Source organism: Ursus americanus, chromosome 32 (assembly GCF_024610735.1).
Source record: "Ursus americanus isolate L20-20 chromosome 32, mUrsAme1.1.p, whole genome shotgun sequence".
Taxonomy (NCBI): domain Eukaryota; kingdom Metazoa; phylum Chordata; class Mammalia; order Carnivora; family Ursidae; genus Ursus; species Ursus americanus.
Window position 1 is genome coordinate 30,323,744 of NC_142158.1, and position 27,126 is coordinate 30,350,869.

The window sequence follows — 27,126 nt, forward strand, 5'->3', positions numbered from 1 at the left end:
ACCAGTTCCACTTCTGGGTATAATATACTCAAAAGCACTGAAAGTAAATATTCAAACAAAAACTTATACCATACCATACACGAATATTCACAGGGGCACTATTCACAAAAGCCAAAAGGTGAGGGACATCTGGGTGGCTCGGCTGGTTGACTGTCCGACTCTTGGTTTCGGCTCGGGTCATGATCTCAGGGTTGTGGGGTTGAGCCTGGCGTGGGGCTCCCTGCTCAGCACAGAGTCTGTTCGAGATTCTCTCTCCGTCTCCCTCCCCTTTTGCCCCTCCCCCACCTCAAATAAATAAATAAAATCTTTTTAAAAAGCCAAAAGGTGAAAACAAACCAAATGTCCATCAAGTAAGTGATGGATAAACAGAACGTGGTATATCCATCAAATGGAATATTAGCTATAAAACGGGAAGTGCTGACCCATGCTACAACATGATGAAAATTACACTAAGTGAAAGAAGCCAGTCACAAAAGACCTCGTATTATATGGCTCCAACTATCTAGAGTCAAAAAATTCACTGAAACAGGGGTTCCTGGGGGGCTCAACGGTTAAGGGTCCGACTCTTGGTTTCAGTTCAGGTCATCCTCTCCAGTTGTGGGGTTGAGCCCTGTGTTGGGCTCTGCACTCAGCAGGGAGCCTGCTTGGGCTTCTCTCTCCCTCTGCCCCTCCCCTACTCCCGTGAGCACACGCCCCCTCTCTTTCTTTCAAATAAATAAATCTTAAAAAAGAAAGAAAGAAAGAAAATCCATTGAAACAAAAAGCAGAGTAGTGGCTGCCAGAGGCTGGGGCGGGGCGGGGGGGGATAAAAAATGAGAGGTTAATGGATATGTGATTTCCTTTTGAGGTGATGAAAATGTTCTGGAAGTAGACAGTGGTGACCAATATTGTGAATGTACTAAATGTCGCTAATGGCAAATTTTATATTATGTGTATTTTCCCTCAATGTTAAATATATATCCCTCAAGCCATGGGCAGGATGAAATGGAGGTCAGGATCCCTGTCTCCTCTGTGTGGAAGTTTAAGAAAATCAACTCAAAATTTCTAAGAAATGGATCATTCCAGATTTTAATTATGAGGTATAAAGCAAGTTTCTACTGTCAGCTCAGGGTCTGCACCCACCACCCACGCAGTCCTTTTCAGAAACAGAGGTCCCTGCAGAGCACCTGCCTCTAAGATGAGGAGGCTTCCAAAACGTGGACTTGTAAGAAATTCAAATTAATCATTGCAAATCAGAGAATCCATCTAGGCAAGCTTCACTGTTTATCAAACATGCCCTTTTTTCTGGGCTTCCCCATCCTGAGGGTGTCTGTCTCCAGTGGGAGTGCAGACCTCCAGTGGGAGGTCGTCCAGAGTTTCTGGTCATGGCCACACTGCTGACCCAGCTGTGTCACCCATCTCTCTAGAAAGGAAGTCAGGTAGGAACAAACCCGGGGCTGATGGAACTCAAATGCCCCTTCTGTTCTTCCTAGATTCTGCGCGTTTCAGGCAGCCCCCTCCATTCCTGAAATGCTAAGAACATTCTCTTTCCATTACCTTGACAGCACATAAGTGAATGTTCATTTTCTCTTGCCCATTGTTTTAAAAGGGCCAGATCTAAATGGAACATTGTCCTCACTTTGCTATGCTAGGTTGGGCCGGTCTGCGGCCGTCGGCCTGGGGAGGATGGGCTGGGTCTCTGCGATGCCAGGAGGCAAGCCCGGGCCCTTCCCAGAACCGCTCTCATTTGTGATGCCAACAGGAGCTCACAACCCCAACCGCCAGCAGAGTCCCAGACTGGAAGTGGGAAGAAGGATGGAGGCTGTACCACCTCTAAATGCCCATGCGGCCTCTGTCAGAGCGGGGTGTCTACGCTTAGAGATGAGGAAACAGGAAGCTCGCGCAGCTGGAGAACAGAACCGAGAGACATGATGCAAGTCAGTCACTGACCAAACCGTCCAAGCCTCCCCTCTGACTTCTGCAGAGAGAGGAATACCATGACCTCTGAGACGTGCCCTCTACAGAACGCTTGCTCACAGCCAACACCCACTTCCCTGCGGCCTCAGTTTACCCCCCGCTGCAGACCCAGCCACAGAAGCAGCAGCTGAGGCTCTTACTATTTCCCGATTGCTTGCTGCATCATTTGAAACCTTCGGGGGAATCTGGTCCTAGAAATGAAGTTTCTAGTAACTTTTTCCAACCATGCCCAAGCCCGAGCTGAGCTGGACAGAATGGATTTCTGACTTCCAGAGAAGCCCTTCTACTCACACTGTGGATAATTCTACGGGCTTCTCGGAGCCCTCAAAGAAATGCTTTACTCTTAGAGAAATAATGCTAGCACCCGGGTGTCTCAGCTTCTCAGCTCTGCATGCTGAAGGGAGCACCTAGCCCGTGGGGGCAAACCGGGGGCTCTTTTGGCTTCTCGGCTAGTTGGGGGCCCAGGGCCCAGGGCCCAGACACGGCTGCGGCACAGGCAGAGCGCAGGCCTGCTTGCGGTTCAGGAGTTTATTAGTGAATGAGTCTGGGCCAGTTGGTTCGGACACGCTGCTCACTTCAGCCCTAGTGTACCGGCTGCAGGGGGGCGGGGGAGGGCTTCCTGCTCGGATGGTCACTGCTGAGGTCACCCCAGGAGAATGCCGAGCTTCTCTCCTGGGCCTGAGGCGCCAGGGCTCGGAGCCGTGCGTTCACAGAGATTCCACCTCTGTTTCCGAGGTCTGGGCTGGAGGGATGAGGGTTTTTAGGATCTCCGTGTAGTAGGGGCCAAACACCTTCTGATTGTGATGCGTCAGGCTGACGAACTTTTGGCCCAGTTCTGCCAGCTCTGCTTCAATGACAGTCAGGCCTCCGGGGAGGTCTAACAGGGATCGCTGCACACCGAGGACCAAACAGCATTTGAGAAACAAATGGATCCGCTGATCTGTGAGCAGGGAGGAAGCGAACAACTTGCAGGGAGCAGCACGGCCGCTCTGCTCTACCCGCTCAAGTTCTAAGTTAACCAAGATAGTCACTAGCCCACCCGCTCACCTGCAGATTTGTTTTGTTTGGGAAGGGGGCTGCTGGCTAGCTCCCGAGGACGAAGCAAAGATCACAAACGAGTGGGCTGGTAAATTTCTGACTATTCAAAAGATGACTTAAGCCTCCACCAGCAGATCCTGGTGAGTATTTAACATGAGGATCTTAGACTGATCCTTTGGATGGCTCGGGTTAAGAGCAAGGTCAAGTTCATGCCCTCCATTCCAAAAGGGACGAGTCCTTGCTGTGGGAACATGTCCTCCAGCTGAGACAGCATCAGCTTCTTGTTGCTGGGAGGTGGGGGGTAGACGTCATGTCTTGGGCTGTAGTCAGAAAACGACCCAGAAGGCCAGGAATGACTTAACCAGGTGGACACGACATCCTCCCAGAAGTCATGAATTCCTAGGTGCAAACCTTCCTTAGAGCCAGAATCAATCTTTAAACTGAAAGGAATATACTGTTAACCCAGCATTTTGAAAAAAAACTAAAGCCTAAACAGTGACTTGCCCAATGATCATGCTTTTTATGATGGTTCAGTGACTGACTTCCAGGGATGGGCTCTACCTCTCCCCGGAACGTTCTCTCCACCCCCACAGGCATGCTCACCAATGACGCTGCGGACACAGTTCTCCTTCTTGGCAATGCTCTGCAGCTGTCCTATCAGAGATGCTGTGTTGTCACTGCTCAGAGCAGCAAGGCCCATGTTCTTGAGGCTTTGATGGATTTCCTGAGACACCTGTTCACTCACAGTCTGCATAGCTTCTTCAGGCCTAGACCATGAAGGAGAGTAAGCTGGTACCCAGTGGAAGGCCCTGGCAGAGGCCCAGAGCCAGAGAACCTTCCTGCCAGAAGCTGGGCCCACTTGAGGGAGACTCCCAGCCACCCTCCTGCCCCCAACCCCATCCCTGGTAGCAGCAGGACCCAGCGGGTCGGCTCAGCACCTTCATGGTATGCTCCAGGTCCCGACTATTCTCTGTAGGCAACACCATGTTCTACTCCTTAGAAAACAAGATAAACTATAAAATCCACTCTGGACAAGAGTGTGGTATCCACTCAATTCTTCAGCCCCATGGAATTTATTTATATATGTGTATGTACATTTTTAAGACTTTCTTGGACATCTTCCATGGTCATTTGTCCTACTGTCACCCATTACAGTGACAAACCTGGCCTTCTGATTTCTTTTTTCCTCTGGTGTGACACCCCGCACACAGATGTTCGATTAACACCTGACCAACTCCTGGATATACCTAAGACCAGCCCACTGGCATCCCCTCAGGGAGAGAACGATTGCTTTGTCGCAAACAAGATAGTGACTCATTTCGTAGGAAACTATCTTCCATATGACCCTTTTTGGAAGAAAGCTTTATTTTTCTTTGTCACAAGTCTCAAGACCATTATGGAAAGACATCAACAACCCCTGTGGATGGTTCCAGTCTTTGTGGCCTGTGGCGGAATGTAAGCAAGTATTCGTTACCTAGCTCCGTCTTCATACCACACATTACCATCTACTCTAGAAAGCTCTACACAGCTCACCTGGAGTCAAACTCCTCCATCAGGTCTTTGGTTATACGTTTCAGCTTGTCCACAAACTGAGGTGAGCCAAACAGAACACTGCCAGAGAAACTACTGGCCACCAGCAAAACGGAGGCCAAGATGGTCAGCCGGTGCAGCTGGGACTCCAGCTCCTGCAGCCGGGTCCTGTCCATCAGCAGCGTCTGTGGAAGCAGGAGAGAACAGGCTGTCGGGACGGGAGGCTCCGGATGGAGGTCCCGAACACAAAACGAGGCGACGCCCTCCTCGGGCCTACCTCAGGGAACTCTTCATTTTCAGGGTCCCAGAGGAGGAGGTTCAGGAAACCCTGGGACAGCACCATGGTAGGGCTGAGGGGCTCCGGGCTGTTGGCTGCCTCGTTCGGAGAGGAGCAGGCCACAGGGGTAGAGTCGGAAGTGTCCGGGCAAGCCGGGAGTGGCGTGGTGAGGTCAGCTGCCGCTTGGGTCAGCCACTTGGTGGTGTGATCGAGGAGGCCTAGGACAGGAAGAGAGCGGGGAGCAGCTTCAGCATCCGCATCCCTAAAGCTTCAAGACTAAGGTTCTTTTCAAGATCTGCTCCTGGTCGATAAATAAACGCTTTGGTTGGGGGCGGGGTCTGTCCCAGATAGACCCTTCTCCCTCTGCCTACCCGAGCAGGAACTTCCTGTTCTCAAGAGACAGAGTACTCTCTAACATCACCGAAGTCAGACCCAAACAAGATCCCATCTCCTCACTCCGGCCCTCGAGTCATTTACATACTTGGCTGCTTATTGAGGAGTTCCTGGAATGTCGCCCGTTCATGCTGGATGGAATGTTCCTGCAGGTGCGGCTGAAGGCTCTGGATAGTGTAGTTCACCATGTCCATTTTCATCAGGCCCAGCACCTGGAAGATCCCTCTGACATAAGAGAAAATAAAATTAACTATGAAAGGAAATATAGTGAGAGGGGAACCTACAGAAAGTGTCACTAAATCCCTGTGTTCCAGAGTGAGGAGGACCTTTAAAATGAGTCCCGCCTCCAGGATGCCTGGGTGGCTCAGTGGGTGAAGCGTCTGCCTTCGGCGCAGGTCAGGGCTCCCTCTGCCTGCCCCTCCCCCCACTCATGCACACACACTCTCTCTCTAATAAATAAAATCTTTAAAAAAAAATTAGTCCCATCTCCTAAATATACAAAAAATGGTACTGTGACTCAGAGGACACAGGACCCCAGGCCCAGAGTAAATGAATGGCAGAACGAGGAACAGGGAGGTCTCTGGACCTCGAAGCCTCCAGGCTAGCTCTCTTTGCACACAATCATTCGGTCATCTTTTTTCAAAGGTAGAGTCAGCAAAAGGAAACACACCGGCTGCTAACGAATCTTTCAGGGAAGCGGGACTACAGGTGATGTCCTATCTGAAGCAATTTCGGAGCCAATCACTCTTTTTTTTTTTTTTTAACTTTCTGGGTCTTGGATTCTACAGCTATTAAACAGGGATAACCTCCCATCCCTGTCCCCTCACACTGTGTAAACTGCAGCGAGAAAATGTGGGGAAAGGATGTTTGAACCCCTTGGAAGGACCGCACACTCTAATGTCTTATGATAGGATGGCATATAGGGGACCCACCCGAACTAAGGCCACCTTCAGGAGAAAAGAAAAGCTACTAAGCCAGCAAGGAGAGAAGAGAGGGACTGGTCAGGTCTTCAGTAGGGAAGAGCCAGCCAAGACGGGGGCTAAAATCGAGGCCCAGGCGCTGAGCTGGGCCTCAAGGGACGGCGGTCATGCTTCGCACCTCAGTAACCGAACGGGGTCCGTGATGTTCTCCAGATTCTGCACTGCTTCGTCGCGAACCGGCGCGCACAGCAGAGTCATCGTGTCGAGAACGTACTTGGAGAGCAGACGCACGTTCAGGGCCCCGTGTGCTGCCTTCTGCTCGAGCAGCTCCGCGGCCAGCGCTTCCTCGATCTCACTCCGGAGGCGGCTCTGGCGCGGCAGCAGCAGTGACAGCAGGATCTGCCCAGGGGACAAAGGCCAAGGGAGGTGCTCTCTGAGTGGAGCCCCAAACCTCCTCTAGCCCCCTTTAGCCAAAGACATCAGCCTGTCTTTAGGGACCAAGAAGTGGAGTCCCTAAATTTTCCAGAGAATATTATTTATCTTTGTCAAGAGGCCGATGAGAGTTCGAGGCTTTAGGGGATCCGGACAGCCACGGTGCCTCAATTTCTGGGCAGAACGAGATAAAGAAAAAGTAACATCAAGGAGTGTGGCTAAAAGAAATGCAAAGCACCACGAATATAAAATATACACGTCACATGCTGCTGAATGCTCTTGATTTTAAAGAGTGGGCTTTATTTATTCATTTGAGGAAGCGAGCGCGTGTGTTGGGGGGGTTGGGGCAGAGGGGGAGGGAGGGAGGGAATCGCAAGCAGACTTCGCACTCAGCGTGGAGCCCGACGTGGAGCTCGATCTCATGACGCTGAGGTCACGACCTGAGCCGAAACCAAGAGGCAGACGCTTCACTGCCTGAGCCGCCCCGGCGCCCCAACGCGGGCACCTGTTTAGACGGTTTTACCTCGAAGGGCGAGGAAGAAATAGGCCGGAACAGTTAAGAGGCGCTGGAAATCGCCTACTGACCCCGAAATGCGAGCGCCCTGTGGAGAGAGGCTGTCTTGCTCACGTCCGTGCCTCCGGGACACGCAGACCGCGGTGCGGGTGAGGCGTGGGCGTCAACGGGCAGTGCGCGGTCGTGCAAGACTCCCGCGCGCGGCTTAAATCGGTAAACTACGCGGGGACCGGCCGCAGGCTCCCGGCGCCGCGGCCACGCTCCGGGCCCGCGCCGGCGGGCAGAGGGAGCCCCGCAGCGAGCGCGCAGGCGCCGCCGGCGGCAGCTGCTGTCCCCGCCTGTCCCCGCCGCACGACGCTGCGGCTCCGCCTGCTGACTGGGCCCGGACTGCAGCGAGTACCTCCGATGCCTCAGCAGCCGGCGCCGAGGATCCCCACAGAACGTCAGCGGCCTGCCCCCCAAACCCCACCACACAAGAAGACGCCCAGGCTCGTGGGCCTTTCTGGATTCCTGAGGCAACACCGACCACATCAGAGTCGGCTCCGGCAACGCTCCGGTAGCGCCCCCAAGGCTTCCAAGTGGAAGCAGAGCACGCGCAGGCTCCGCGCCGTCCAGGCCGCACGCAGCGGCGAAGCCCCTGGGCCGCGGGGGCCGCAACGAAGGGCGCCGGGTCAGCCCCGGGGGCACATCGCTGCCCTCTTGCGCAAATCCCTCTCCGCCGTTTGAGACATGGTCCCGGCCTGCTCCTGGGCTCTTGCAGAGGTAAACCCCTCACCGTAGGACTCGGGGTGGCCGCGTGGCCTGAGCTTCCCGGGAGGAGCGAGGTGTCGTCTGGCCGCCCCACGGTCTTCCATCACCAGATGAAACGGCCCAGAGGAGACCAAACACACACTGGGACAGGCCAGACCTACAGAGCAGAGTAGAGAGCCCAGAAATAAAACCTGGACACATGGTCAAACGATGTTTGAAAACAACGTCAAGACCATTCAATGGAAAAAGGACAGCCTCTTCAACAAATGGCGCTGAGGAAACTGGGTGTCCACGAGTAAGAGAATGAGGCGCCTGGGTGAGTCAGTTGAGCGTCCCACTCTTGGTTTCAACTCAGGTCGTGATCTCAGGGTGATGAGATCGAGCCCCGCATTTGGCTCTGCACTGAGTGCAGTCTGCTTAAGACTCTCTCTTCCTCTCCTGCTCCTCCCCCACTCTCTAAAATAAATAAATAAATCTTTTTAAAAAATGAAGTTGGACCCTTACCTTACACCTTACGAAAAATTAACTCGGGGCACCTGGGTGGCTCCGTCAGTTAAACGTCTGCCTTCGACTCAGGCGTGATCCCAGGATCCTGGGATCGAGCCCTGCATCAGGCTCCCTGCTCAGCAGTGAGTCTGCTTGTCCCTCTCCTTCCCCCCATTGCTCGTGCGCTCACTCTCTCTCTCTCTCAAATAAATAAATAAAATCTTTTTAAAAAAATTAACTCGAATGGAGCAAAGACCTAAACAGAAGAGCTAAAATTCTAAAACGCTTAGAAGAAAATAAAGGGATATATCCTCCTAACTCTGGATTTGGCAAGATAGGACACCAAAGGCAGAAGAAACAGGCTCGATCAACTGGACTTCATCAGGAGTAAAACTTTTGTGTGAAGGACACTATGGAGAGGGTGAAGAAACTACCCACAGAATGGGAGGGCATATTTGCAAATCACTTATCTACCAAGGGGCTACCATCCAGAAAACATAAAGAACTCTAACAACTCAACAACAAAAGACAAACAACCCCATTTGAAAATGGACGAAGGACTTGAGTCAACCTTTCCCCAAAGACAACACAGGACTTGGGCAATAAGCACAGGGAAAGACGCCCAGCACCGTCAGCCATCAGGGCCGTGCAGAGGCAGACCACAGTGAGATTCCACGTCACACCCACTAAGCTGGCTACGGTGCCAAAAGAAAAGCAGCATGGGGGAAAATGTGGAAAAGCTGGAACCCCACACCTTGCTGGTGGGGATGCGGAGCGCTGTAGCCACTGTGGAAAACAGTTCAGTGGCTTCTCGAATTCAGCCATGCCACCCCTGGGTATATGCCCAAAAGAGCAGAAAATCTTGTACACGCATGTTCGTAGCAGTACCGCTCGCAATAGCCAAAATGTGAAAACACCACAAATGCCCATCGACAGAGGAATGGATGAACAAAATGCAGGACAGCCCCATACAATGGAGTTTTACTAGGCCGTAAAGAGGAACGAAATTCTGACCCAGGCTAACAACATGGATGAACCTTGAGAACATTACGCTACAATGAAATGTGCCACATACAGAAGGACAGATATCTTATGATTCCCCTTTTATGAGGTACCTGGAGTAGCCAAACACACAGAGACAGAAAGTATAACAGAGGATACCAGACACTGGAGGAGGAGGGGATGAAGAGTTACTGTTAATGGGTACAGTTTCTGCTTGGGAAGATAAGAACATTCTGGAAATGGATAGTGTGATGGCCGCACAACATTGTGAATGTACTCAATGCTACTGAATTTTAACACTTAGAAATAATAAAAACGGCGGGGCGCCCGGCGGGCTCAGTCGGCAGAGCACGCAACCCTTGATCTCAGGGTCGTGAGTTCAAGCCCCACATTGGGCATGGAGCCTACTTTAAAAAGAAAATAATTAAAATGGTAAAAATTTTGTTATGTATGCTTACGATTTTAAAAATCCTAAAAAATACAGACAACGAAGGCCCTCATATGGCGTGTTCCCCAGGGAGGACGAGCCAGCCGCCTGGTGGCACATGATTTCTGTGAAGCGCTTCCACTGCGGAGGGGCAGACTCACCTTCACCGGAACAGACACGAATTCCAGGTATGGATTTGCCTTCTCTGTCTTCATGCTTCTAATCAGCACCGACATCTGTGTACTTCACAAGAGCCTTCCCCACTGTCCCGGCCCTGGCACGTCCCACACCGTGGCCTCCGATCCCTTCACTTCAGAGCAACGGAAGTGCAGCCACGGGGTCGTACCCACATACCCCTTAAATCGACAGGCCTTAACTGAAGAGCGGAATGGCTTACTGAGGACTCGGTTACAGCAGGAGTTGAGGGACAATATCCTGAAGGGAAGACGTTCTGCCTTGTAAGATGAAACGTGTTCTTGAATCAAAGGTCATTGTAAGGCGCCGTTTCACGAAGCCAGAAAACATGGTCCTGGGGATCAAGGGGCGGAAGTAGGACTGGTTCCTCTTACTTTTATACCTGATAACCTACCCGCAGAATTTTTGTTGCCCATCCTGCCAACTATCGGCTCTGCCGATGTGGGAGGAACGCTTGCACTGGGTCCCAGGGAATTATTATGAGACCGCACCTGTCCATTTGGGGCTCCGTAGAGCACTGAACCAAGAGGGTGAAAAAGGAGTTATGCCGGCGGCTACAGTAAACGATCCTGAGTACGGAGAAACCAGGCGGTGCTACGCAAGGAAGGCAAGAAGATCCTGAGGTTCCTCTCGGGACTTCCACACCCAGTAATAAAGGCTACTGGAAAACCAGAGCAAACAACAGCAAAACGCTTAAAGACTCCGACTCTTCGGCAGTGAAGGTCTGCGTCATCCATGAGTCTTCGGCATATAGAGAAACTCAACCGGCTGAGGCCCGGGCTGAGGCCAAGGGCAACATGGAAGGAACGGTAGGAGGACGCCATGCAGATCCCCCACAGCCTTGTGACCAAGTACAGAAAGAAGACGGTAAGCCTTCTCTTTGCCTGTCACAGGCACGGGCTTATTTGTCTATGCTGACCATTTTCTTCTCTCCTTCTCTTCCCATGTTGTTTTACACACTGGTTGCTGGCAGTTAACTTTACCATTAGGCTTTAAGTAACAGAACAGTCAGTGGCACCGCGACTGAATTTGATGGCAACCGGCACAGTAGCCGTTGGAGCTGTGAGTCTCCTCCTTTTATGGAAAGAACGAGAACTTGTAAGACCACCATATCTTAGCAGGTAGAAATAGAGACTTTCCGAAAACTGAAATGTGTGTGGACAGGTGGGTACGGAAGCTAAGCAGCCAAAGGAGGGGAATGCGACAGTTATCAGTTTATTGTCTCTCAGTTCCAGCCCCATCATTCTCTTCTCTGCTCTGAGAAAATGGAGCCAGTTCCTTCACCAGGTGGCACAGTTGTTAAGCTGCACCTGCAGGGGGCACTATGAGTTTTCTGGGCTGCATAAAATTACCACAACCGCAGAGCCTTCTGACAGCACACACATTTCTTATCTCACGATTTCTGTGGGCAGGAGCCCAGCCACAGTTTAACTGGGCCCTGTGCTCGGGGTCTCGCAGACTGCAGTCAAGGTGCTGGCTGGGCTATACTCTCATTTGGAGGCTTGACGGGGCGGGACTCGGCTACCAAGCTCATTCAAATCGCTGGCAGAATTCGTTTCCTTACAGCTGTGGACTTGACAGATGGACGCTGCCCTCAGATCCCGGGGGCCAGCTGCCCTTTCCCTGCCACATGACCCTCTCCAGAGGCCATTTGCTACATAGCCGCCTGTTTCTGTAAGGCCGGCAAGAGGGTTTCTCAAGTCTGCTAAGATGAAGTCTTACACAGTGAAGCGTATTTCCAGGTGCAATATGCCAGCACCTTCACGTACGTGCTCAGAGGCGGGTTACAGATCTCGTCTGCGCTCGAGGAGACAGGATTATACAGAGGCGTGGATCACTGCGGGGGGGGGGGGGGGTACCTTAGGGTGTGCCCACCACATACGACAAAGACATCGCACAAGGCAAGAGCTTCTCTTCCTGGTTCTGGATTACTCACTTGGCATGATGCAGTACGGGTGTGCGGCTTGGCCAGCAGCTGGCTCCCGCAGCCTGAGTGGCTTGTCTGGTGCTCAGCTCCTGCAGAGCAAGTGGCTCCCTGTCCAGTGCCGGGCTCCTCCCGCACGGGCGGCTGCTCCAGCCCCCGCCCCTGCAGGGCTCACTGGCGGCAGCCTCCCCGGCGCAGCCATGCCCCCGAGTCCCCATGTCTTCTCTCAGCCCGAGGGGTGTGGCGTATTCCCCTTCTATCTGATATTTTCATCTACTTTAGAGTTTTCCTGCTTCTTACTAGCTCAAAGCTCTTGTGTCTTCAGTGCCGTGTTATAATAATTTTTACATTAAAACTTCCTTGTTGAAACTACTGTGTGATCTCTGTCTACGAATTAGCCTCTGACCGATTCGTAGGCCATGTTCAGTTAGGACCTGTGAGACATACTAATGACCTTGGGGATGTCTAGGAAATTTACATCTACAGGTGGAAGGTAGGTAGGTCACTCACCTCTTTAATTTCTTTCAGAAGTTCAAGAGCACAACTGAAGTCTGGGGGAGTAGCTGACAATTGGTCTTTGAGATGGTCCCAAAAGGCATTGTGCATTGTCTCCTTGACCTTGCCTTCCAAACTGTAAGAGGGTTAAATGAGCAAATTACTTTCTCTACCCAAAAACTGTTAGAAGTTCATTGTCTCCTAAGGTGCAAACAAGCAGCATTTGATATGACAAAAGACCATCACACGGACAGGCAAAGGCCAGGAACTACGCCTGGACTGCCGCAAAGCTGAACAAGCTGGGGTCACACTTGGATGTCAAGGGCATCAGGAAAAGCTCTCAGAAGGGCTCCTCATGATTCCAAGCAGTCCTCCCTCTGCAGCAGGAAGGTCAGGCCAGCCTGAGCACCGATTTTGCATCTAGCCTGGAAAATATGTGACTTAGTTTCCCTTTATGCATACATATAGCAATGAACGAAAGGATCTTTTATTTTCTTATAGTGCAAAAATCTAGAAAAGGATTTTTCTTCTTTGATAATACTCAAATATCCATAGGTACTTCCAGATCAGCAGGTCTAAAACTCAATTCGGTATCTTCCTCTTCCAAACCTTTGCCTCCTGTATTCCCAACCGCAGGGGCACTACCAGGTAGCCAGCCATGGAGGCCAGAAAGATCAGTCATTTCTCCTCCCTAAAAACAAATAACAAACAAAAAAAAAACAACAACAACAAAAAAAAGAAAAAACAGGAGCAAGAGCAATTCAATTTGGAAAGGATAATCTCTTCAGCATGTGGTGCTGGAAAAACTGGACCTCCACGTGCAAAAACATGTACCTAGACACAGACCATATTACTTTCCACAAACGGATCACAGACCTAAATGTAAAACGAAGGTAACACAGGAGACAACACAGGAGGAAACTAGGTGACCTTGGGTTTGGCAAAGACCTTTTAGATACAACACCAAAAGCATGATGATCCATGAAAGAAAAAATTGGTAAACTGGACTCCATGAAAATTAAAAACTCGGGCTCTGTGACAGCCACTGTTAACAGATGAAAAGACAGAGCACAGTCTTTGCAGAACACATATCTGATAAAGAACTAGAATCCATGGGGCGCCCGGGCGGCTCAGCCAGCTGACAGTCTGCCTTCGGCTCAGGTCAGGGTCCCGGGGTCCTGGGGACTGAGCCTCACATCAGGCTCCCTGCCCAGCAGACAGCCTGCTTCTTCCTCTCCCGCTGCTGCTCTCCTGGCTTGTGCTTGCACTCTCTCTAATAAATAAATAAAATAATAATAATAATAAAAGAACTAGTATCCAAAATATACAAAGAACTGTGAAAACTCAACAAGAAGAGAACAACCCGATTTTAAAGTGGGGACAGATCTGAACAGACACCTCACAAACGTCATCACACAGATGGCAAATAAGCATACGAAAAGATGCGCAACATCATGTCATCAGGGAACTGCAAATTAAGATAGCAACGACATACCCATCGGTATCCATGAGAGTGCCCCAATCCAAAATCCTGACACCACCAAATGCCGGCGAGGCTGTGGAGCAACTCTAGGACTCGCACGCATTGCTGGCGGACACGCAAAATGGCACAGGCGCTGGGGAAACCAGGGCGGTAGTTCCCTACAAAACGAAACCTACTCTTGTCGTAGGACCCATCAACTGTCCCTCGTATTTAGGCAGATGAGTTGATAACTTATGTCCACACAAAAACTTGCACGGGGAGTTTACAGCAGCTTTACTCATAACTGCTGAGACTCGGAAGCAACCGAGACGTCGCTCTGCAGGGGGGCGGACAAATGATCGGTGGCATCTCTGGACGACGGGCTAGGACTGAGCTTCAGAAAGAAATGAGCTATCAAGCCCCAAAAGACAGGAGAGGATCTTAAAGGCATATTGCCAAACGAAGGAAGTCAGTGTGAAAAGGCTACATGTTGTACGACTCCAACTATGGGACATTCTGGAAACCACCGGAGACAGTAAAAAGATCCATGGTTGCCAAGGATTCGTGGGGCAGGAAGAAAAGGGTGAATAAGTAGAGCGGAGGGGGTTTTTAGGGCAGTGCAATCACTCTGTAGGATACAAAAATGGTACATTTTTCAAAACCCACAGAATATACAAAAAATGAACCCCATGTACGCTATGGACTCGAGTGATAATAATGTATTAATACTGGGTCGCCGACTGTAACGAGTGACCTCACTATTACAAGACATAAACAACGGGGGATCTGTGTGCTGCAGAGGACGGGCTGTGTGGGAACTCTGTACTTTTCAGTCGTTTTTTTCTGTGAAACAAAACTACTTTAAAAAATGTGTAGTAATTTAAAACAAGGAAATGACAGAAATTAATTTTCTTCTCAAAGTTTATTTAAATGATGTCTCTAAACCTGCAGTGAGACTCATAAGAGAAAACCATTTGAAAAGTCTGAGGTTAGACCTAGTCATTGCCAAGTAGCTACTAGTTTTCTTGAATTAAACTCCCCCCCCTTAAAAAAAAGACAGTAGTAATGCATGCTCTGTGTAAAACAAACAAAAAACAAGCAATATGAAGATGAATAAACAAAAAAAAAAAAATCAAAGTTCGCCTCCCAACACACCACTGTCAATCATCAGAGGCAACCGACTACCATCTGTCCAACGGTCTAAGGCGCACTGGAACTGTCCTCTCTTCTCCGCATCCTGTCTAGCCAATCCACCTCCAAGTTCCATAAACTGTGCTTCTTAAATGCCTCTGGAATCCATCCCTTCCTCCCATCATCTCTCGCCCGGACTCCTGCAATCGTCCACTCACTGGTCCCCCTGCCTCAGTCCTGTCCCTCTTCTAGCTGCCCTCCACCAAGTCATTCTAAAACCAAGGACTTCCGAACTGCAATTCTGACCATGATGCCAGCTCATTCAAAGTCCGTCAGGGGCTTCCCTTCACCAGCAGCATAAACCACTGACAGGACCCTTCTGGAGAGGGCGCTGCCTCCGTTTCCAGTTTGTCTCCTTCTATCTCACATCTCGTGCCCAGCCCCACCAAGGCCCCTGTAAAGAACATACCATATTGTTGCTCTGACATGGCTTCCTCTGCCAGGAGCATTCTTTCCCACCTAGACCATCCGGGCAACACCTATTCCTCCTCTAAGACTCGACTCAAGTCTCACAAGTGACTCAAGCCTTCCTCTGTGGGCAGATCTTCTCTGACCCTCCTTAAGCAACTGAGCACTCTCATGGAACTCTCTACACAAAACTACGCGTGAACTCATCAGTCTGTTGTTCAACTGTCCCCCCCCAAAAACTTCCTGACAGCGCTGCTGGCGCCTTGTTTACCTCCAGCTACATCTGTATCTGTCCCCACACTCCGCGTTCTGCCTGCCACACAAGGACTCAAATGCCTGATGACTGAACGCCCACGCACAGGATGTCCCTTCGGAGTGGACGATCGTCATTAACCCCGTCCTGTGCACAAAGGAGAACCAACTGCCAAAACCGAGTCATGTCAAACTCTATTTCGACCTTTGTCCTGCTATAAATTCTGTATGACCTTCCGTGAAAACGCAGCTCTGACCGGTACTATTTCCCCTGCTTCGTTCCCCTCTCATCTCTTCTACCCAGCCCCCCGCTGCCTCGCTGCTGCCCCTTCAGCAGACCTTCACTCTCCCGGGCTCAACTGCTTCTCCTCTCCTGCCGAAAACAAACACATGTAAGCGGCGAGCGAGATGTCAGGAGATGTGGGTTTGGTGAACACCTCGTCCCACAGCAGCCGTGCTTGGCACCAGGCAAGGGCGGGTCGGAGCACAAGGAGCAGGGGCACCTGGAGACAGACGCCCTGAAGCTCCGGACCACGAAAGCATCAAGGAAACTCATCACGAGCTGCCCTCATTTATCTATTGGTGGGAAATTAGAACGGTTTTAAAATCTGACATTCAATTTACCCATTTAACTGCCAACAAACCAGCAGAGCCATTCAACTCATACTTCCCAAATGGTTCTCACGTTACGATGTCAATATAACCAAGAATCAAAGCGAAGCTTGACGGAGGTGGGAGAGCGTTATTTATCAACAGAGTACTGATTCTGATTCATAAATTAAACTGACTTGTGGGGGCACCGGGGTGGCTCAGTCAGTTAAGCGTCTGCCTTCAGCTCAGGTCATGATCCCAGGATCCTGGGATCTAGCCCCATGTCTGGCTCCCTGTTCAGCGGGGAGCCTGCTTCTCCCCCTCCCTCTGCCCCTCCCCCAGCTCATGCTCACTCGCTCTCCCTCAAAGGAATAAATACAATATTAAAAAAAAATAAACTGACTTATGAAACCAGAAAGAAAAGAACTGAAAACACCACTATTAGAAAATTGTTATTTGGGGCGCCTGGGTGGCTCCGTTGGTTAAGCAAACACCTTCAGCTTAGGGTCACGATCCCAGGGTCCTGGGAACAAGCCCCACGTTGGGGCTCAGCAAGGAGTCTGCTTCTCATTCTCCCTCTGCCTCTCCCCTCTGCTCATGCTCTCTCTCTCTTTCACTCTCTCTCAAATAAATAAAATCTTAAAAAAAATTCATATTTTATCTGTGCCTGTTTCATCTCTGGTCACTTAGAAGAGTAACTGGAAGGAGCTATGAGGCAGGCAGCCAACAGGATGACCCCAAAGATCCGGGATTCCTGATATGCACACTGGGCTCATCTCGTCTCCGGGAGTGGCGTGGTTTAGCGGCTACCGTCCAGCGGACCGAATGTAGCCCAGGTGCTGGGACGTCACTTCTGAGATGAGGTAACAAAGCCTGGGGGTCCCGTCTTGGGCACCATCTCTCACACCCTTATTTTCGCACTCACTCTGGGTGAGGGAAGCCAGCTGCCATGTGGACGGGCTGAGGGAGGCTCCGGCGAGCGCTCAACACGCTGACCACAACTAGAGCCAGAGACACGCCATTAAACCGTGCCCGTTTCTCTGACCCACAGAAACTCTGAGATAGTGAACACTGTTTCAACTACTAAGTCTGGGGATAATTTGATGGCAACAATAGCTAGCTAGCACAGGCCACTTCCTCCACATCTATCGGAGAAGATCTGAAATCCACACTACTGATATTTCATTATTAATGGGGGGGGCGCAAAGTGAACATTCCAATAATAATTACTTTGGCTTATTCACTAAATAACATTTGCTTCTTGACCCTCTAATACTAATAATTATTACTCTTCTATTTAAGTTGTTCGGCCCTCCTAAGGTTTACATTCAAACACGGTATTTTTTTTCCCCAGTTTTGACTAAATTGGATTATTAAATAAAAGTGCTTCAAGTCTGGTCAGAAGCCATTAGAGCTAAATAGCTATGCCAGGATGAATAAAATGGGAAAATCAGAAGAGCTGGTACCTGCTTGGAGGGGAAACCTTTGCTTCCACGTGGAAATCATGATTCGTTCCAATCTTGTTGCTCGGCTTAGAAACGTCCTCAACTGAATCTATCCGACCTGTGACAGAAAGAATGTCAGCTGTACGCCCCAAACTAATGTTAACATCAATTATAGCCCCATTTACAAAAAAAAAGAACAATCTATGGTGGATACAAGTCATCCTGAATTTCCAGGTTATTCAGGGACTCACTCTGAGGAGGCCCCAAACTTAGATCCATCACACTGGTCTTGCATCAACTCACTTGACCGTTCTAGTCATTTGGGTTTTCTGAACTCAGCCCTGTGCCTAGAGCAGTCCAGCATGGGGGTAAGGAAGGACAAAGAAGTTATTTTATAAATAATAAAAACTAATTACAAGCCTTTCTCTTGAAAAGTAAAATAATAATTAAAGCAGCAAAGAAACAATAATTTGTGATTTGCAAAAATAAGCATTTATCTCAGGGTACTCTGATTCTGCTCTTCTTTTCCTGCCTCTGATGAAAGTTAAATGATCCATACAGATGGTACTGAAAGGCACCAGTGTCACGTGGTCTCATAAAGCAGGTGTTCCCAGGTGTTAGGATTTTACAGGCCACTGACCTATCCAAAAAGATTCTGAGCAACTGACGACAACTTGCCAACTTGTTGTTTTACCAAGTGTGGACAGTGAGACAAGCCAATAAGCAAATGAAAAAAAGCCACTCTACCACCACCAAACCATCAGTTCATAAAAGAATAGCTTAACCTCCAAAAAAACCAAAACCAAAAACTAGACCCCCCCAAAAAAAACCAGAAAGGGAATATTGTCACAATAAAAAGGAGTCCTTTACATTGAATCAATTTAATTTTAGGAAAAACTCATTACATCTTTATTTCCTTTCACTAAATATTGTGAAGAATTTTTCACAAACAGCACTAGCGTTTGGGACCCACTGCTCTAGGTTCTTAGTACAGATCCAGCTGGGCGCGCTCTTGCAAACAGGAACAATAGTTATAATGATCACTTGGCACGTGGAACGACGTTGCACACAGGAAATCTTATTTTCTCATTCTCTTTCAATAGCGCGTCATAATTTGCTCACAGGAAAGTATCAGGTGCCGAGATGTGGAAGGGATATAAATGAAAGATCAGCCACAAGTTGGTCACGGTAGAAGCTGGTTAATGAGTAAACGAGGCTCATCGTACTAGTCTCTCTACTTTGGTAAATACTTAAGTTGTCCGCAAGTAAGATTTCAACATGTAAAAAGGAAAAACACAGAATGCCTTTATTCTTAGGAGATACATGATGAAGTTTTTAGAAGTAAAGGCATGACCCAAACTTTCAGTAAGAAAAGACAAAAACAGATACATAGAGAGAGAGGAATGTGGCAGAATGTTAACAATGGGGGCATTCACCCTTTTTTTTTACTTTTCAACAAAACTGAAATATTTTGAAATTAAAAATTAAAATAAATAAAATAAAAATGTATGGGTAAAAGGTGACAAATTTACCAAAAAGCCACTGAGCCTTTGCTTAGTAAACAAATTTACCATAAAGCCTCTGAAGCCTTTGGTTTCAGCTAAAATGGCAAAAACACAAATATGTAAACAGACAATCCATTAACTCAGGTGAAATGAGAAATAAAAGAAAATCTTGCGAGGGAGATTGAGTTATAGCAGCTTACTGAAGGACGAGGGCAAGACCATCCACAGAAACACTTTCCAACTACAAGTCAAAGTTCAGAGGCTACTTTGACAAGACTGGTCCGCTGCTCACAAACACGGTGGTACTATGCGACTCCCAACAGCCGTAAAATTCAGGGAAGGGGAGGGCCCAAAGAGAAATTCGAGGTAAACTGCAACTAAAGTAGATTTTTAAAATCCAAATCCCAAGGACAAAGAAATTTTCAACATGAAACAGTAACGGAACCAAGTCAATCTACAAAATGTCAAATTCTTTTTTTTTAAAGGGGGAATTTGGTTACTCGCTTTAGGGTTGTTTTACCTATGGATTCATTTAAATAGCCACCCGAAGAACTTAAATTGTTTACACTGTATTTACAAAAAATTGGCTTTCACCCGCACATCGGGTTCATTCATACCGAAATAAGTTCCTGTGCACTCATTTGTCACTTTGGGCCCATTCTGTTAGCCGGCAGCGACCCCATGTGGCCACAAGAGAAACAAGCGCAACTCAACCTCAGAGTAGCGGGGCCTTGAACTAATTTTTCCCGTTTTAATCCTCGAGAGTTTAACTCGAGTTAAACTCTTGCATGTGGACAGATCTTAAGACTGATGCCTGTTTAAATTCTCTAGAGATTACTGGAAGAGAAATGCAGGATGAGTCCCAGTGAGGCTCGACCTACGAGTATAGAAGAGCCCTGTGACCCACCAGAAACTTTATATAAAGTACAGAGCTCAAGAACAGAAGCCCAGAGCAGTAGCAGTTCTTGAGTCCATGAAGCGCCAAGCGATCCCCCCCCCCCCCCAGGATCACTCGGGGTCTTTGAAAGCGCCCCCGGTGTCCGCCATTTTCCACCTACAAATTCAAACCGCAACAACGATGGCGGTGAACACGCTCGGCCTCAAATCTGGTCCGATTCAAGTGATCCCGCCGGGTCACTTCTTCCTCCTGGACCAACCTTCGGGTCCACATGGGGCCTAGGGCCTGTGAGCAGGGACTGGGGGCGGGGGGGGGGGCACAAGGCGAAGGGCGGGCGGAGAAGCCGGGGGGGCGAGAGGACGGCGGGCCCTTCCTCTTCCGCCCTGCCCCAGGCCGGGCGCCCCCGAGCGGCGACGGGCGGCGGGACCTACAGTCAGGGTGGTCCTCGGGGCCGCTCCGGCCGTCCCGGGTCGGTGCTGAGGTTTCGGGCTTGCAGGACCCGCACTCTGCATCGCCGGGGTCCTTCAGGGGCACTTTCTCCTTGACGTCCGGCATGCTGCGGATGGAATCTGGGCTGGGGAGAAATGACGCGCCGTTGGCGTCGGGGAAGGGGGCTCTCCAACTGCCGCGGGAGGTCCGGAGCCCGGCCCGACGCGCCCGACCTGGCCAGACCACAAGAGCAGGGTGGGCGGCTTCAGGGCCTCTCGGGGGACAGGCGGGACGAAGGAGCCTGGAGGAGGGGTGCGGGGCCCCAGAAGTCAGGCTCCGGGCGCGCAACGAGGCGGCGGCGCAGGGCGGGCGGCGCTGGGTGCGGCCCTCCTCGCCCGGGACGCCCGCCTCGAGCCCTCTCCGGCTCCGGCAGCAGAGGGAGCCCTCGACGCTTCGCCCCCGCGCCCCTCACCTCCTCCCCGGCGACCCGCCGGCTGCTCTGGGGTCTGCGCCGCGGCCGCGCAGCCTGGAGGCCAGGGCCGTACCAACCGCGGCGGGGCGGCGGGGGGGGGGGCGGGCGGCCGGGAGGGGACCGACAGCGGCGCGGAGGCTACCCGGCCGACCCCGCGCGCACTCCCACCCGCCCCGCCGGGGGCTCCGGGTGGGAGGGTCGGGGATTGGAGAACAAAGCGCCGCCCGTCTCCCGGGGCAACGGGCGGGGTCACGTGGCCACCAAGCCGCGCGCCGCCAGGCTGGGACCGAGGCGGCCGGGCTCGTGCTGGGTCGTCGTGGGCACGAAGACCCTCCGGCCTCGAGTTACGTGGTCGCTGGGCCGGTCTCTGCCTGGCATCTCCGGGCCCCCACGGAAAAGATCCCCTGGAACTACTTAGGGAGGGAACAGCGTGCTTTGTTTCTCTTCAGGCGGCTCCTGTAGCGGGAGAAGCAGAACCGCACCGGGTGGCGGGGGGGGGGGGGGGGGGCGGATTTATTTTAGCACATCCTAGGCTCACCGGGAGAGCGGGGCCCTGCTACCAATCTGCGGGTGTGGAAACGAGAGCCCTGGTGGGCGGCAGTGGAGGCTTTTCCACTGAACTCCTGAGCCGGGCTCTTCTTGGACCTGGGGGCTGGCCCTCCTACGCCTGGCCCCGGGTCACAGGCTTGTCTGGGTTCCGGGTCTGCACTGTTGCCCCTACAGTGACGTGAGGACCTGGAGTGACCGCCCTCCCCTCCAATTCCTGCACTTTGTTGGGGAGGGGGGGGCGGAATAAAAAGGAAGTGTCCACTTCTACTCTCCTATCCCTCTTTATTAACTGACTTGATTTCTTACAACAAAAGCTTGCTTTAAAAAAATAAAACATAAGTTGAAAGTATTGCCTGTAGGAAATCAAGTTCTTATTATAACCCTTGTCTTGTTAGTGTGGAATGTGGATTTTTTTTTGCACAACTCCTGTGTTTGGAAACGGAATATTATGAAGAGGCCTAAGAAGCCTCCCTCCCTCCCTCCCTTCCTTCTTTCCTTTGCCTAACACGGAGCTTGAACTCACTGCCCCAGAGATCCAAAGTCGCGTGTGAGTTGTGTGCTCTACGACTGAGCCGGCCAGGGGCCCCTGAACACATTTCTGCTTAAAGTCCACTCTAGGGACGCCTGGATATCTAGTCGGTTAAGCCTCAGCCTTCAGTTCAGGTTATGATCCCAGGTTCCTGGAATGGAGCCCCACATGGAGCCGCTTGCTCAGGAGGGAGCCTGCTTCTCCCTCTGTTGCTCCCCCTGCTTGTGCTCATCTCTCTCTCTCTCTCTCTCTGACAAATAAATAAATAAATCTTTAAAGAAAGAAAAGAAAAAAGTCCACTTTACCCTGAGGTCAAGGCAGATATGTGGGGAACGGCCTAGTAAAGTTACTGTTTAGCCGAAGCGTTCTTAATCCAGTACATGTTAAACCTGCCCCTACCCCTCCTCAACCTTTCCTGGTGTTTCCCTCAGAGATGTTAACTGGGAAGCAGGCTGGCCTTCACCCCAAACTGAGAAGGGAGAGGAATTGTCTGACTTCAGCGAAGAGGTCAATGAAAATGTGGTTCTTCATTATTACATGGGAGATACTTAGGCTGGGTCTCAAAAACAAACAAAAAAAACACCTCCAGAGTTCCGTTTGGGCATTTTCATTCTGGGAAAAGTTTCCAGAATGACACCAGTTCATTTGCCCACAAAAATGGCATTGCCGTGAAACTTTCCCTGCTAATGCCTAAAATTACCTCCAGCAGTTCATCCACATACATTATACAGCCTCTATAAGTATTCTCTTAATACCCAAATTCTCTGGAAGGAGCAGTGGGAAGAAATAGCAGTGTGGGAGCGTGTGGGGGTGGGGGTGGGGACTGAAGCCAAAAATGGAGTAAAGGATGGGGGTGGGAGAGAAAGACAGAATTAGAGTTTTCCCAGGGTCAGCCTGGGGACAGCATTTCATGATCTTTATCACTAATAGTTATCAGAACCAACTAGGCAAAGTTAAAAGTTGAGGGGAATAGAAAGATGATGTGAGAGATATGCCCTCCTTCCCTTTGGGGTCTTAGTTAATAATAACTGATTTTTGTTTAATGATTCACAAAATGCTTTTACATTCAAATCTATATGCTCTGCACACAATCCTACCTGTTCAGTAGGTAAGGCAGGTGTCATTTTGCACCATTTAATAGATGAGCAAACTGGCAATCAGAGACTTCAGGGAGTAATCAAAAGTCACGTGGCAAGCAAGGTCTTGACTCGCAATCCTATACTTTTTCTTAATTCACCCGACTTCCCTGACTCTGGCTAAGAAGCTGTATAAACAAGAAAATATAACTAACATAAAATGGCATGGTAAGTACCAGAGCTGAGGGTACAGACAAGAAGAGATACTGGAGGTCAGAGAACGGGTGAGAGATCTTCCAGATGTTTGGACCAGCGTTTAGCCAGGATACTAAGCAACATTGCATAACCGATTTGGTTTTTTGGGAAATGGGTCCTTTGTTCAGCCTGGTTCCCTCTCAACCTCAAGACCCTCTTTAAACTCCTCCTAATGGGTGAAACTGGATTTTCCACACACGCCGGGTGTTTATCAGGAATACCCTTCCCGAGTGACTTAGCACCTTTACCTACGAAAGTGTACCTATCTCCAAAGACCCATAAGACAAGTATTTCTCAAGCAACCCAAGGACAAAAGTAAAAGCCACGTTTCCTCTCACATTGCAGTGTGCCCCAAGCTGTGCAGCCCTGGTTTCTCCTTTTATATTGAAATATCACATGACTTTTGGGGCGCCGGGGTGTCTCAGTCCGTTAAGCGTCTGCCTTCGGCTCAGGTCATGATCCTGGGGTCCTGGGATGCTCAGTGGTGTGTCTGCTTCTCTCTCTCTCTGCCCTCCACCCCCAACTCTTGCTCTCTCTCTCACTCTGTATCTCAAATAAATAAATCTTTTTTAAAAAACCATATCACTTTTATCTTCTATTCACAATATATCCATATTTGTCTCAATACTAAAGTCAATTTTCTTTCCTCAAATCTTTGAGTAGAATTCTTGTTCCAAAAGGAAGGGCTTGCTATACTCGCTGGCATACCTCCGTATACCCCTATGAGTTCATACACCCCAGACTGAGAAGCAGTCTAAGGGAATCTCAGGCCTGCAGCTAGAATGTTCCTTCTCTTCAACCACTTCCCCACATATGTGAGCTTTAACCCAAGCTCAACAGCATGCTCTGTTTTCATTTGCTAAATACTACCCTGGGTATGTTACCACACAAAAGCAATTACACAGAGAGTTGGTCCTACGCACAAAGGCATTCTGAAAGAGGGGTTGATAAAGACAAAAATGTAAGAGAAATACTCCCGGATGACTGTAGGAGGTACAGATCCACAGAATTTAAGAGGAATCCTGAATATGGATCCGCTCGCTTTATAAAATAAAACAAAATATCAAAAATGAAAAACACCTCATTTTGCAAGTCATCTTAGGCTCGATGAGGTTAAATGACTTGGCTAAGGTCACCACCAGTTTATGGAAAACGCAGGACTAGAACCCATATCGCAGTCAGTCTGTGTACTCCGTAATATATAGGGCTAAGCAAGAGTAAAAACTAATACTGTAAGTAAATATTTGCATTTCCTTAAGAACAATGTAAATGACAAGCCATGGAATGGAAAAAGTAAGAGACGGAATTACACAGAGGCCCAGCCTGCAAGCTCAGTAGACTACACTGCAAGATAAACAGTCAACTGAAGTGGTAGGGATGCGTAAATACAGGGTGGGACATTTAAATGAAACCATTTGGAGTCATGTAAACTGGGACTGACTTCATTATAGCCTCCCTTATGGTACAGAACCGCACGTCAAAACTATTTGCTTTAGTCTTTTGATAAATGTGTTTTCTTCATAGAACCAAAGTGGAGTGTGAGAAAGGTTTCGGTAATCTGGGGGCAGTCTGGACATAGCCCTTTGAAGCTCAAAGTGTGATGGATGGGGAAACCATCACAAGTCTTTTAAGGAAAGGGGGCTCAAAGAGAGGACAAAGAAGATTCTGGCAGCCGCGTTAAACATCCAACTTCTTTAGCCACATCTCGCTCTACCAGCCATACTTAAGAGGCCCTTGCTCTTTCCTGCCCCGGGGCCTTTGCACACGCTGTCCCTTCTTTCTGGGATCCTCCCCCTTCTACCTCACTGGCTCCCTCTCATTCTTCAGGTCCAGCTTAAAGGCCTAACTTCCTCAGGGAAACGTCTATGAATCTCGTTAACTTCTCTCAACACCCCGTATGTTGTCTTCATAGCCTTCACTACAGTTTGTAATATATGATTGTTGACATAATTAACTCTACTCAGCGTGGAACTCCACCACCAGACTGTAGGCTCTCTGAGGGCAGAGACGGTCTGCATTTCATTGACCACTGTGCCTGGAACATAGTAGATGCCCAATCCCTAACGGTAGCATGAGCAAACAGACACAAACCGGGGCGCAGCAGCGTGGAGGAGCCGTGGGGAATGAGCCACTGCTCCCCCCACACACTGCAGAGGTCAAGCAAACGGTCTCTCTCTGGACCCAGTTTCAGTTACCAGTGTCCGTCTTTCTCTTTTTGTCTCAGACACGTTTCCTCTCTTTCCATCTCTCCTCTGTCCTGGGAGTCTTTTAAACCCTCAGAGACAACATCCGAGAGAAAAGGAAGGGTGTGTAGGGTCCTGTGACAGGGAGGTTCCCCCCACCCTGACCGGAAGGTGGCGGTAGGGGGCAGTGGCACCCTGGGAGTAACTTCCAGAAGTAGGCTCCCAGTGAGAGAGAGGGACTCTCTCTCTCTCTCTCTTTCTACAGAGCAAGCCAGGGTCAGCAGCAGCCCAAAGCCACAAAAACTGACTTTAAAAGTCCTCCTAAGAGCTGCGTCTTTCGACTCCCCAAAACAATCCTGCCTTGTGCCCCAGGACACGGCGCGAGTTACACACTTAAAGCAGTTTCCACAGAACCGCATTCAGTTGGTTTTAAACTCTGGGGAAAGCTGGCAGCCTCTTTGTGGGTTTTTTAAAAAAACTAGTTAGAGGGACAATTAAACCTTTATGGGCCCCAGAATGTACCTAGGCAGACATAAATAAGGATCATTCTTCATCACCAGAGAGAATCCACTTTCTGGCAACAGAGATATTTTTCTGCCATGGCAGGACAGAGTCGAGCTCACACCTGAGAGCCTTTATGATGAGGGCAGGTGATGGGGGGTCAGCATGGGCAGAGGTAGAAACATTGACCATAAGTTCTCAAAATGGACACATTGCAGGCCTTGGGCTTAGCTGGTCTTAAATAAATCACAAACTCCCAAAGCCTTCCCAGAAAACTGCCCAGATTTTAGGCCAAGAAAACTCGTCTTGTTCCCCCCCCCCAACCTCCCCCTTGTGTTACTTTGGGCCAAAATGGTCCATTTGTCAAAGAGTCCTGACTCTTTTATTCCCACTCTTACAACACAATACAATGCATTCACGTATTTACAGTGCAGTGTCCTTGAATGGTCGAATGGCTTTTTTTTAATCCAATAATATCATTAAATGCACCAGGGGGCTGACTTCTTAAAGGAACCTTTGAGTAAACTCTTTTGTTAAGTGAATCAGTCTTTTGTAAGGCAAACCATCAACCACCAATTTGTTTTCCAAATCTGAGATTTCACATAGGAGATTTTCTCAAACCAGGCCCACTTTAGATGGTGGCCCGTACATTTTCTTTTATTCTTCTGTCTTTGGTCAAGACAAGCTCTTCCTGAATAGACATTATTGGGTCGGGATGAAGGAATCTCAAACACTTGAGAAGTAAATCAGCTTCAATCGTTCCTGTCATCCAGAATTCTCTAGAACCACCAGCCTAAAGCAAAGTATAATGATCTCCTGACAAAGAATCCAGCTGCATCGATTTGAAGGCCAGTCTATTTGAAGTCAGTTTCAAAAGAAATGCAGAGAATGGGGTTTTGGAAAAAAAATTATTGTAGATTTTTTATGAGGCAAAATACATAGCATAATATCTCTCATTTTAATGATTCGTAAGTGGCGTTAAATAAACTAAATTCACCATGTTGTGTAACCATCACCACTATCTATAGCCAAAACCTTTCA

At 49.5% G+C, this 27,126-nt stretch overlaps 1 protein-coding gene across 6 annotated transcripts in view; it reads right to left on the bottom strand.

Moving 5' to 3' along the window:
* Window positions 1-21,079, bottom strand: part of TCP11 (t-complex 11) — a 30,860-nt gene extending 9,781 nt beyond the window's left edge. For 2 of the 6 annotated variants that reach the window (XR_015722635.1, XM_045772010.2), the window contains exons 1-8: window positions 20,523-20,755; window positions 17,710-17,806; window positions 12,355-12,475; window positions 6,293-6,513; window positions 5,283-5,419; window positions 4,802-5,019; window positions 4,528-4,709; window positions 3,598-3,761 (exon numbers count right to left, since the gene is read on the bottom strand). Coding sequence is in view for 5 of the 6 variants with exons in the window: in XM_045772010.2 (XP_045627966.1) it covers window positions 3,598-3,761; window positions 4,528-4,709; window positions 4,802-5,019; window positions 5,283-5,419; window positions 6,293-6,513; window positions 12,355-12,475; window positions 17,710-17,806; window positions 20,523-20,646 (1,264 nt within the window). In the remaining variant the exon portion in view is untranslated. The other 4 variants (XM_045772008.2, XM_045772015.2, XM_087858158.1 and 1 more) reach the window with 4 other exon arrangements.
* Window positions 21,080-27,126: the final 6,047 nt, after the last annotated feature.